The 13,193-nt window shown below is 42.6% G+C and overlaps 1 protein-coding gene across 3 annotated transcripts in view; it reads left to right on the forward strand.

Moving 5' to 3' along the window:
- Window positions 1-13,193, forward strand: part of ANAPC1 (anaphase promoting complex subunit 1) — a 93,035-nt gene that overhangs the window by 57,632 nt on the left and 22,210 nt on the right. For all 3 annotated transcript variants that reach the window (XM_090053110.1, XM_090053127.1, XM_090053119.1), the window contains exons 28-34: window positions 3,807-4,078; window positions 5,497-5,731; window positions 6,997-7,088; window positions 8,268-8,402; window positions 8,581-8,663; window positions 9,024-9,102; window positions 9,575-9,649. In XM_090053110.1, the coding sequence (XP_089909236.1) occupies window positions 3,807-4,078; window positions 5,497-5,731; window positions 6,997-7,088; window positions 8,268-8,402; window positions 8,581-8,663; window positions 9,024-9,102; window positions 9,575-9,649 (971 nt within the window). The remainder of the gene's footprint in view (window positions 1-3,806; window positions 4,079-5,496; window positions 5,732-6,996; window positions 7,089-8,267; window positions 8,403-8,580; window positions 8,664-9,023; window positions 9,103-9,574; window positions 9,650-13,193) is intronic.

The following is a 13,193-nucleotide window of genomic DNA, read 5'->3' on the forward strand; positions in this document are numbered from 1 at the left end:
GCTTCGCGGAGTTGTGTGAGCGCGCGGCTTGTGGGGCGGAATTGAGGTAGCTCTTAGCCGCCCTCGAGGTTCGCCGAGTTGGCACAAGTAGACGACTTAGAGTAAGTTGTTAGTGTCTCTTAATCTATAGGGTGTCCGTTGGTTCACGAGGTTCCAGAGCCAGCCCTTGCGTTCCAACAGTGGAGGTAGTCCAAAGCTAGGTGCGGCTGCCGGCTCCTTAAGTCCCAGAACTGGGCAACGGCTCATTGAGATGGAATATTAGTAATAAAAGTTATTACAGAGTAGATATAGAGTAAAATAAAAAGATTTATTCACTCACCTGGCCTCACCCTCTTACGAATAAGAGGGGAGGCCGGTTGGAACGAAGTTGCAGTAAATACAAGTATAGCGAGCGTAGGTATGCTGTCTAAGCTACGATGAGAGACAGTCGAGAAGTGGAGTCTCCGATGTTTCTTCAGTTACAGTATGCTGGATACTAAAGGGGTCTGTTGGTTCACGGGGTTCCAGAGCCAGCAGCTGCCGGCTCCGTAGTCCCAGAACTGGTCAACAGCTCATGAATGGGATATACAAAGCAATACTATAACACGGTGAATTGTTGTCAGTTGTCGGATTTCTGAGGCCTTTATCTTCGCTGGGATACGCCCAGGCGGGGAGGCTGAGAACCGGTCTGTGGGGTGATCAGGCCAACAGAGTTTTCCAGTTGTCGTCTCTGCTGCTTCCTGCTTTTTTGCCTCTTCTATAGATGTTTGTTGGACTGCCTCTATGACACTAACTATCATATATAGAGATAGGCTAATTTTCTTTTACACAATTATTGCTAGGCAGACTTTCTACATAAGTTTCATTTCTGCAGAAATGACACTTTTAGATAAGAAATGAAATTTACAGAATGCACATGTGTAGCTTAATGTCAGTGGAGAAAAGTACAAAGCGTTCATTTTGATTAACAGTCGACTTCAAGGTTACATAAATGTGAGAGTGCTGCGCGGCAGTTATACAGAAAAGGGAAAATAATATAAAGTCTTTGCTAAAAACTATAAGATAGTTACACTGGCTACACGCTGGAATTGGAGCTGGAGCTGCTGGGCTGGGTTGGGGGTGGAGCAAATGCGTGCTCTGTGCCCCAGGCTAAAGCAGGGCTGGAAGCTGCCAGAGCTTGAGCCAGGGGTAAGCATGACATGGATGGGGTGGGGGCAGCAGGGGACAAGGTATTGGGAGGCAAGGCTCAGGTGTTAAGCTGCTTGACCCCCCCACACATATATACACTGCCTCCCTCTACCACTTGCCCCCCAAAATGCCACTACTTTCCTGCTACAGTGGTGGGGGAGGCATAATTTAAGATGAGACTCCAATAATTAGATTCTGTACATGGAAAAATTATAAGTATGTTATAATTTTCTATGTGTAGAAAATTTATTTACTGGGTTGTCCTCTTAAATTCGTGGTCATCTTGGATTCAGGTAAATATGGTGGGTCTATGCCAGGGGTACGGAAAGTCTGGCCCACAGGCCAGATCTTGTTGGCAGTGGACTCCATTTCCCAGCAGCCCCTGCCTGCATGGCTGGAGCTGGTTACTATGGAGAACCCAGCAGCAGCTGCTCTGTAATAGGACAGGGCCAGGGTTTCTGTGGAGACTGCCCTAGCTGCGACAGCCTCTTCCTGATAAGGGGACTAAGCTGGGGGATGTGCTCTGGGTGGGAGCAGGGCGGGCTCGGCTGCCGCTGCCTGAACAAGGTGTGCAGTGGCAGTGCTGGCAGTGGGAAGGGTGACTATGTTGGACTACAGAAATTGTGGGGTGGCTATACCCATCACCATAAGCTCCCCCTGGCGGCCACTCCTGCTGGCAGGGTGGGGATCTGCTCTTGAACTGGGCTGAGATCTTGTGACAGTGACAACATGGTTCAAAGTCAGGGCAGAGCTGCAGTCTGCAGGCTCAACACCCCAGGTAGGGGTGCGCAAGCCGTAGATAGCGGCTCTGCTGCAGCTCCAGACCACACTGTCACTGCTAGAAGGAGCCAGGGCAGAGCCACTACTGCAAGATCCCAGCCCAGCTCTGGAGCAGCTATGTGCTCTGCCAGTGCTGTTGAGGTCAGTCTCCTTGGAAGCCCCGGCCCTGCACTATCATAGTGTGGCTGTTGCCGGGGTCTCTGTGGAAACTGGCCTCAGCCATGTGGGCCAGGTCTGCTGGGAAATGGAGTCTGGCTGTTGGCTGATTCTGCCATTTTGCCCATCCCTGTTTTATGCATGCAGACTGAATTGTTATGCACGCCTGCAGAAAACATGAATTTTCTTTTGATTAAGCTTGATGCAGTGAATATTGTAACTAAGTTATTCTTCCCTAGCTGCTTGTTCTTTATATTGGAAGGAGCCTTGGTTTTAGCCTTTGACCTATGAAATTGTGATATTTTCTGTTGGTGCTGAAACTGCTAGATAATTGCTGTCCTGTTACAAGTAGAAGCCTAATCAAATAGTCAGAAACTGCCTAAGCCCCAAGCAGTTCTCCCAAACTACAGGACAATTGAGGGATACTAACTTCTGTAGGCGATAGCACACGAATGCCACACAGCTTACTGGTGTCTTTTTTGATTAGGGCTATCAGTTAATAATGTGCACAGTTAAGGCAAGAATTAACGTGTTAATTTTTTTTTAATGTGCTAATTGCACATGTGATTTTGGAGCCTGTGCCTGGGCTGCCCTGTAGCTCCTCTCCACTGCCATCACCGCTGACTCTAGGCCATCCGGTGGGGCAGCAATGACAGTGCAGAGGAGGCACAGGCTCTGGGTGACTGCAGCAGGAAGGTGGGGTAGGAAGTGCCTGGCAGGTAAATCTGTGGAGGGGAAGGGGCTGGGTGGGCAGATCGAGGTCCCCACAGTGGGGGAGGGAGTGGGGTAAGGTCAGGGACTGGGGTGAATGGGACCTCAGGGCCAGGGCCAGAAGTGGGATGGACCAGCGGGTGTCTTGTCCAGGAGTGCTGGGGGGGGGAGGAGGGGGCAGCTCCTTGCTGCTGTGAGCACCCCTGGGGGAGTCATGGGGAGTATGTCCCCAGATTTGTGCACAGGGTGGAAGCAGGCTGTGGGCTGGGGCTCTGTACCATGCTGCCTTTGCCCTGGGAACCATGCAGTGCCATGCTGTCTCTCCCACTGCTGAGTGGACAGGGGCCACAAAGCGGCCAATGCGCAGCTTCCAGGGCAAGGGCAGCAGGACACAGAGCCCCAACCCACAGCAGGCCTGCCTCCACTCTGTGCACAAATCTAGGAGCCCCCTCACCCGTGCCTCTGGATGAGCTGCCTGTGGCTCCATCCCACCCCTGCCCCACTCCTGCTTGCCCTCCATAGCTCCATAGACTTACCTGCTGGGTACTGCTTTACACGCCACTAGGCTGCGTTCCTTTAGGGTTACCATATTTCCAGTTTTAAAAAAGAGGACGTGTGCGTGTGTGTGTGTATGCACGCACATGCACCGGGGGGGGCAGTGATATGCCCATGTTCTGCCCCTGTTCCTCACTCCCAAGCCACAGTGCCCCCCCCCGCCCTCCTGCTGCCCCTCAACTCTGGATCCACAGTACCCACATCCTGCCAGAATGTGTGGGTCCCCCCCCCCCGGGCTCCAGACCCCCCACACCCTGCTCCCAACGCTACAAAGTATCTGCGTAATTTTGAGTTTTTAGCCCTATTTTTTTTATGTTTGCTTGAGTAAAGCAGTGTCAGTACTCTGCTAAACTATGCCATTACTTTGCTTATTTTAAAGGTGAGCTGATTTTAGCATCGAGTGTTTTACATTTGTTTAATGATTCTTTCCTGGGCAGGCCGTGCTCCTCCTAGGAACACTACTGTTGACCTCAACAGTGGGAACATTGATGTGCCTCCAAATATGGCTTGCTGGGCCAGTTTTCATAATGGTGTAGCTGCTGGACTGAAGATAGCTCCTACTTCCCAGATAGACTCTGCTTGGATTGTCTATAACAAGCCAAAAAATGCAGATCTAGCCAATGAATATGCAGGTTTCCTCATGGCTTTGGGTCTCAATGGGCACCTCACAAAGCTTGCCACACTCAACATACATGACTATTTGACCAAGGTAAGGTCTTCATTCGAAAAACAAGAGGCATAAATGTCTTTAATGTTGGCTTTTCTGTTATCTGTGCTAGCTAAATACATTGTTCACCTCTACCATTTTTTTAAAAAATACTTGATATTGGATGTCATGGTGTGAGGGAATTTCTGAAGAACTTAGGTGGTAATAGCCATTATGCCTTTATTTCAGTTTGTATGAAGAGAGAACCTTCAAAGGGCATCACCTAGAAAGCACTGGCTTTCAAAGGTTTTCTTTGTATAAGAAATATTTTGGCAGCCATAACTTTGAGCTGATTTTTCCCAGCCACATCTCAATTCTACCCTTGCCAATGGTATCTGCTCACTCTATAGGAATGTAATGGATTTCATTTCATTTCATTTCACTGTACAGGGCTTACAAATTTCTTTGTGCACTTTGCTATAAAAGTATAGTAAAATTATTCAGTGGACTAATTCCTAACACTCTTATCTTTGTCCAAGATGTCAGTGAAAACATGATAGGAACTCTCCAACAGCAATGAGTTTTACCTGACTCATCCTGGCTTCAAATGTGGGTAGAGCCCTGAAAACAACTTTTGAATCAGAAATGATTTGCTGATCATGATGAATAGTCAAGTTTTCATTTGTTGCTGAGTGCTTTCTGGATTGCTGAGCTGATCAGCTAGTTGTAACAGAGTATGGTCTTGAATTAGTTCTGGACATTCCTTATGAAGCAATTCCTACTGTTTACGTCTCCTACTTATTGTTAGGTGCAGAATATAATTAATTCCTTTTGAGTTTAAGAATTAGCCCCGCTAAATTATATCCCTGTTAAATTATTTTAGTTCAGAAACCCTTCAACATGGCACACAGTATAAAATTTCTCTCAACTCGAAGACCATACAAATTATTTTATTTTTTGTATTTTTTTTTTTAATTAGATGCATATTCTGTCCTTCCCAAAAAAGGGTCAGGGTGACTTTTATTATAAGACAAAACAATTAAGGAAAGAGAATACATTATTAAAATAAGGTGCAACAAAACAAACTCTCCCCCACAAAAAAACTCCAAAAGCAGTCCACCCTTCCCCCTCCCACTCTCCTGCCTCTGAGAGAGAGAATGTCTACTCCTCCTATACCCAACCTTAATTTCCAACCCACATTCAATACCTCCATAAAAGAAAACAACAGTTACTTCCACTGCCCATATTCCCTCCCATGCTGACCTAGTTCAACTCCTCTGTCTCGTATCCGGTGGATTACTTGCTTGCTCACTCACTCTCATAGCCCCCCTCCTCTTTCTCTCAAGCCTGGGTGGTGGCTACATCCTCCCCTTCCCTCCAAGGAAGAACATTGTTCAATTAAAAAATATAAGACTTTGGTTTCAGCTGGGATAAATACACCTATATTTAACATTTTCAGTATTCTTTGTTTCCTGTTTCAGGGCCATGAAATGACGAGCATTGGGTTATTGCTTGGTGTTTCTGCTGCCAAACTAGGGACAATGGATATGGCTATTACTCGACTCCTTAGCATCCACATACCTGCTCTCCTACCCCCAACTTCAACAGAACTGGATGTCCCGCACAACGTCCAGGTGGCTGCTGTGATAGGAATAGGCCTGGTATATCAAGGAACTGCTCACCGGCACACAGCAGAGGTACTGCTGGCTGAAATAGGTAAAACAATAAAACAGGAATGTGTGCGTGTGGGTCTGTGTGTATATGGCATGTACATGTTTTATACAGTACATGTGACTTGAAAATTGATCTACTGCCTACTTGCTCAATTTAAATATATTGGGGACCATACTTGCCTGTCTCATCTCTCAACCCATGCACTCTGCAGTATAAGGGACTAAAAGTTACTGTAAACTAAGTGTTCTGTACAGTATTTAAATTAACATTGTCAGTCAACTGCCAAATTAACAATATGCTGTTGGTACTTGATGAACAGCAGAAAATATGCATTGAGTATATTTGATTAATTCTGTGAGAGTTAATCTAAAGGCTGGCAGATAGTGAAATAAAGTCTTTTAAAACATAAAAACGTAAAGGAGAGGTTCCAAATAAAAATTTATTCGGAGTGAACACACAATCTCATCCCAAAGTGAAGGAGTGATCAGCGCGAAAACCATTTATGCTTATCATGAAGAAAATCTTAGTTCCCACATGGTCTGATTGTTATGACTCATCTGAGGTCCTCTGTTGAATCACTTTGTAGTCATTCATTCAGGCTTTCTGCTAGCTTTTTTGTTTAATGGGAAACTTTTAAGCTTCTGAACAGAATATTCTTTACACATTGCATAGTGGGGGTGGGGAGTGTAAATGCTTGTGTGTATTATTGCTACTATTTTTTTACAATTAACCATTAGACAATTTTAAATGTATTGTTTAAAGAGAGAACAGATCATTTGTTTTAAATCTAAATTAGGATTTTAAAAGAGATACCTTTTTATTTATGTCTCTGGCTACTTAATATCATCAGCAAATGTCAATAAATTCTCATACACTATTTTATGTTGAGAAGGGGTACTCTTGCTTGAACTTCTTACAGGATATATAGTTGAAAGAATTATGAGCCAAATCATGGTTTATGAGATGTATTAACAGTTCACAAAGAAATAGAAAAGCTTGTATATATTCTTCCATGACTTTCATGGCTTTTGAAATTTTATTACTTGCTTGGGGATAGGTAATGACTCCTTTAGTACGTGTTTGCACCATAGCCCTGTGGATGTTAACTCTGGTTCCCTCTATAGTTTTTGACAATTTAGAGAGAGAATTAATGGTCTCAATGCATTTAGATGGTATTTTCCCAGTATTCTTGAATAAAGTAGATCTGAGGCTTACTGTCATGTCTGAATACTGAAATGTATTGCCAATAAGGTTAATTGGCTAGTATTTTAGATTAATGTCATGCTGTGTTTCCTTGTTTTATTAAGGACGTCCACCAGGTCCTGAAATGGAATACTGCACTGACAGAGAATCCTATTCTCTAGCATCTGGCCTGGCCTTAGGCATGGTTTGTCTGGGGGTAAGTCCAACCTGCCTTTCACTAAAGTGCAGGTAGTGGGAAAACATTATAAACTGAATTAGTGCCCTAATTACAAATCAAAGGACAGTAATGTCATCAGTATGTTTGGGTGATGTCTGTCATTCCCTTTCTAATTAATTGCATTGGCAACTCAGCCAGTGTGTTCAAATTTTCCACAAACTGGAAAGTAGTTGTGGCTGTGTTCATATCTGTGTGGGTTCATTTTCTGCAGATAATCGAGGAATGAATTTTCTGTCAGAGTTCTTGGTAATAACTTTTTTAAAAAACAGAGATGATCAAAAACAAATTTTGAACTTGTGAGCATGAGTATTCACACAGAAATATAATTTCAAAATATTCTTCTCATAGGAAGGCCATCTGACTTGTATGTCCACACGTAACTGACCCACTGTTCAGTTTTCACTTTCTCTTACATTGCTAATAATAAATCTGCAAGCAAGAGTTTATAAAAAACCAGAGAAATTGCAGAGGCTAAACTTGTCTGTGTACTTCAGATAACTTGCTAAGCTTCGGTGATGACATTAGCTGCCAGAGCCTTCCATGATGTAAAGAATATTGTGTGATGCAGAGCATTTACACAGCCTATAAAAAGCCAAATTTCTGGCGTGTTGTTTTAGAAAACGATGGCTGTGGTATGCCTTTGGGTCTACATTTTGAAAAGCTGAGGGCACATTCAAAGTAGGGCTGGTGCCCTTAGGTTAGTAGGTTTGGCAGTGTCACTGAGGGGTCACATCAGAGAGGTAGGGAAGGTGGAAAGCAAATCATATGGGGTACTAATGAATGGGTCAACTCCCAGTTGTGCTCTGGTAGAAAGAACAAACATAACTTGCAGTGCTTTGGTATTATTCCTGTTTCATCAAAGGTTATATTTGTATAGTTTGGGTAGATTCATAGCGCTGTAGACCTGTGTAGTTGGTGTCTTTTGTTTTGCTTATAGTGCTTTTAAGGCACAAGAAGGTTTAGAAATGTTATGTCTGCCCATGTCCTTAACCTCTGAGGCAAGGTTTCTTACATTTCACAGACGGCATAAAGCTAGATTGCTGTTTGGAATGGTAGGGTGACAGAATTCATGCTAGCTGGAGAGTTTCTTCACTGCTTTAAAATGGCCATGTATGAAGGCACTATTCTATCTTCCTTCTATCTGTTCTTTCTTTTTAGCATGGCAGCAACTTGATAGGCATGTCAGACCTTAATGTTCCTGAGCAGCTTTACCAATACATGGTTGGAGGTCATCGACGATTCCAAGCAGGAATGCACAGAGAGAGACACAAATCTCCAAGTTATCAGATCAAGGTAATTGTTACAGTTGGAGAGAATGCCTGCTAATTTAAGCAGAAATGGGGGTAGTATAGAGGCTGCCTTGCACATTGCTATGGGCTTGTCTCCCAGCAAATTCAATTTTGAATTACTAAATTAGTAAAATGGTGCAATATAGTAAACTGGACTGAAAGTGCACATTATATTTTGACAGGAAGGAGATACCATAAATGTGGATGTTACTTGTCCAGGTGCAACACTAGCACTTGCTATGATCTACTTAAAGACTAATAACAGGTACTGATCTTAACATCGCTTTGAAGTTTGAAATAACGTGTAATTTGCTTCCCGTATATTATATTATGCATGTTTATTGACTCTTTTTAATTAGCAGTTTCAAAGCACATAAACACTAATGCACACTGTCACAACTCTCTTGCAAGTGGCATCCCCATTTTATGCTAAAATCCTGCCATGAGGCAGGTGAAGAAACAAGTAGCATCTAGAGCTTGCAGCTCTAGTGGTGAACCACTAAACAGCTTTCTCTCCTATCAGTTAATGACTGCATTACTTGATTACTGATGCAGTATGTGGCTCAGTACAGTCTGTGTTTTGCTGAAGTACATGATGTAAAATACTTTACTGTGCTTAATATAGGTCCATTGCTGACTGGCTTCGAGCTCCTGATACAATGTATTTACTGGACTTTGTTAAACCAGAATTTCTCTTATTGAGGGTATGACTATTTTTTTCTTTTTCCAGTTTCTTGTAATGGTACTGAAATGCGTGTGTGTATATATGTGTATGTGCATATGTGTATATATACTGAGAGACCTCTCAGTTAATACATTTATGAAAGCCATTAAGACTAAGTGGGATATCAGCACAGGCTTGCAATTCAATTTTGGTTAAATTTGCCAGTGAAAAATATGTTAACTGAAATGGTATATTCTACTGTTCTTTTGTATGCAAGCATAATTTGAGTTTTCTCATGATATTCAATGAGAGAGTTTATCTACTGTCTCTCTAAAATAATGGTTGAAAAGCTAGGTTTTCACCTCTGTGGAATATAAGTTTTCTGTCCTGTCAACCTCCATGTGTTTAATAAGTTAAAATAATTATTTAGCTGTATTAATGCTATTCAGAAATATTATGATTATGTTCTATAAGTTTTCTCTCTTTTGTTTGAACTTTCTTACTACTCTAAGGCACTCGCTCGATGCTTGATTTTATGGGATGACATTTTGCCTGATTCCAAGTGGGTTGACAGCAATGTGCCACAAGTAAGTACTAATATACTCAGTGTTTCACTTTTTAACAGAGTTTTTTTCTCTGAGAATTTCCATGATTTTTAAAGTATTCCTGCTGTGGAAACTGACTGAACAGAATCTTAAGAAAGTTATTCTGGCCTCAGATGAGATTCACGACCTTTATAGAGAAGAGTAGTGAATCCTAGCAAACCTTAGAAAGTCTTACTATGTGAAGGAAGGCCCTCACAAAGCCTTCGTAGGTTTTCAGGAGACAGAAACATTTCCAAGACCTCATTATTCCCCAATTCAGAATTTTTACTGTTCCCTCTCTCCCTTCCCACCCTCCCCAGTCTTCTGAAAGTCTTCCCTGCTTGCTTGTTATGCTCTGCTGTCAATCTGTTCCTTTCCCACATGCCTTTAATAGCATCTTCCTGTATTTACCTGATACTTAAACAAATGTATCTTCTGTGGATACTTTAAGAACTGTGCAGCTGAAGGAGTTAACAGTGCTGGGTCTAGCAAGGACAGCTGGTTGGGGTACTGAGACTGTTACAGGCAAGGGTAGACAGCAAAAGATGAGTATTCAGTGGTTTTCTCTACCCCTTCAAACAGAAGATACACTCAGTAAGCTCCTCCTTCTTTCCTTCACAAAGTACAATTGGGCCAGAGTAATGAATTGAGACTAGGTTAAAATATAATATTCATAATTTTTGGACAAACTACTCAACATCCGTTACTCTGGAGTCCTGGATTATGGTAAGGACTGGTGAGTGCTACTGCTATTCATAAGTCCTTCTGGAAAAAAATACTTTTTTCCCCAATTGATTTTGGCTGAATTCTGCATTTTCTTAAGAAGGAGCTATACAGTGCAGTTACTGCAGAGGATGTAAAATGTAAATCTTGTCCAATAAAATATACCACCCAAAAAATTGCTGCTTCTCACATAATTTCTGGACAACATGGCTACCACTTCACTCTTACACTACCATAAGATTGGATTGTAATTCTTTTGGGCATGCCTGACTCAGTCATGTTCATGTCTGAGCTTAGCACAATGGTATCCTGATTGTAGCAAGGTATTAGTAACAAAAGTAATGATTTTTCTTCAAGTAATTATCCACATGCCTGTTTTCATTTATAGGGGTGTCTAATGCCCCAAGCTTCATTTGGAGACTTTTGGCCTTCACATTATCCATAAAGTATGCTTCAGTCCTTTTTTCCTGTCCCTGCACTGAGGAAATGCACTTACTGCTCATAAATTCCTCTCCTGGTTAGTGGGTAAGGCATTCGCTCGTAGCCCTTGTTCCTTGAGGGAACAGTTGGGGTTCCTAACTATAATATATTTTCCTTTTATTTTCTCCATTTTTTTTCTCATTACCTCTACCATGCTGTGAAATTTGAACTTGAGAACCTTTTTTCTCCTTTTGTAAAAGGCAGCGTTATAGCCCTTCTGTACTTTTCTCTTTGTCTTCCTTGCATCCTCAGTAATTGATCAATTTACTGATATTTCAAGCCAAGAATCCACAGAGACAGATAGGAGATTAAACTCTGGGTGCTTCTCCTAAACAAATTGCTCTGCTCTGTCAGAGCCGGGCCCAACTTGGCACCATACAACAGGACTCCTCGCAGGCCAGCCTTCTTTCTGATGCTAATGGGAACATCACCAGCAGACCAAAGTCAGGATTCAGAAGCAGGGTGTGTTTTAAGTAACAAACCAAAAAAGTCTTCTTCCTCCTTGTTACACTACCACAAGAGCAGGGCTCTTCAACTTTTGAAAGGTCCCAACAAGAGAAATATAATGTCCATGACCTCACAGCCTAGTGGCAGTGAGAGAGGTTTGCACACCAAGAATTTCAATCCCACCATTCCAGTCTACCCCTGAGACTATGCAGGAGTACTACAGAAGTTAGCACAATTGAAAACTTGAAACTTTTCCTTCCAGAACCACTGTCCCCAGTTCAGGGTTTAAGACATGGAAAGGTCATGAGATGGTTCCACTTCAGTTAAGAAACACGGTTTCTTTGTGCCTTGTTCTTTAATGAGGCTGCCAGCCTATCCACTGCCATCTGAGTCATTAAAGTTAAAAAAAAAATTCTGATAACATCCTCAGCTCAACAAACAGTATTATTTTATTGTCTAGTTGAAGCAGTCTTTTTATAGCACCGAAGAACTTTGCCAATCTCTTGGTGCCACAAAATTTACTGGCATCAAATCCTGTAGAAGTTCTCCCGTTAGTGCTGTTGCTGTACCTAGCACTGTCATCTGGACTAGTCTCCCTGTCACCATTGGCAATGCCACCAGGATGTTCTCTGGCTTTGGCATGGCTGGTTTCACCTTGTAACTTCCAAGAGCCCCCAGTACAATCTGAGGGATGGCACTCAATGTCCTGAGTTTCTTTCCAGGGGCATTTTCGCATTTCCTCAAATTGCTATGAATGATTCGTTACCTGATCAACAGTAGGAGATTCCCAGTAGCTTTCTTCTACTGGTGCAACGTTGCTGTTATCACTCAGTACCAATATCCTTGGCAGATATTTGGGACTTTCAAGAAGTAGTGAAGTGGTTTGCCCATATACTGCAGACTTCCCCATAGGAGGAAACTTGGCCTTACCTATAAATTAGGTGATGGTGGGCACTGCAGCAAACTCTTGTATTACACGGTCTCACTGCCTGCAGGGCCAACAGAGCATACTGAATACCTTCTAGAGGAGAAGAGTATACTTACTTTCATCTGACCCCATCTTTTGCATCTTGAAGCCAAACTAAACCATGACCTCCATCTACTTCCTAAGCATAAGCAAGAAACAAAACATTATTCCCAGAAGACTTGCTCTCTGCAGCCAGTTGACCAACACATACAATTCTAAATACATTATCCAGTTATGCAGGGGGATGTCAGAGAAGTTGAGAAACCACCTCTTTCATGTAATCTACTCTAAAAGGGATCAATTTAGCAAATAAATACATACTTTAGTAAACTGGAGGAAATAAACCTGGGACATATGTGTTATGCAGTGGGCCCAAACTGTTGCCAGAGAAACTGATGATAGCCTTCCAACTCAACTAATACAACAGCCAGTAGCTCACAGACATCTAAATGACAGCAGCAAGGAAAATAACCAAGCCAATACCATTCACCACACCAGCATCAACACCTTGCCAAAAAAGCCCCTGACTCAGTCTAAATTATCTGCATGCTTGAAAGTCTTGAACTTCTGCCCAGATAAACAGCCCAACAAAATACAGGCAGTCCTTGACTTAGGTTTTGAGTTACAGTGTTTCGCACTTGCAATGCTTATAAATTGTGACACCCTTTTTCAACTTTCTGATGTCAATTTAGATTTTACAATGCTTGATCTGACAACGCTATACCAGGAAAAATATTTGCTGCGTTGCCCATCTCCCTAGATAACATCCGTCCAAATTTCCTTGGACATTTTCTTTTAAGAAAGCAGACAAGACTCCAGAAAAGCCAAGACTCCTAAGAAGACTCTAGCCAAGAACCCTTCAAGAAGTCCAGCAAAGTCACCAGAGCACCCCAAGGGATGACCAGATCGAATGGTCACAAACTCTGCCAC

The sequence above is a fragment of the Crocodylus siamensis genome, chromosome 1 (assembly GCF_052110815.1).
Source record: "Crocodylus siamensis isolate JL-2025a chromosome 1, ASM5211081v1, whole genome shotgun sequence".
Taxonomy (NCBI): Eukaryota; Metazoa; Chordata; order Crocodylia; family Crocodylidae; genus Crocodylus; species Crocodylus siamensis.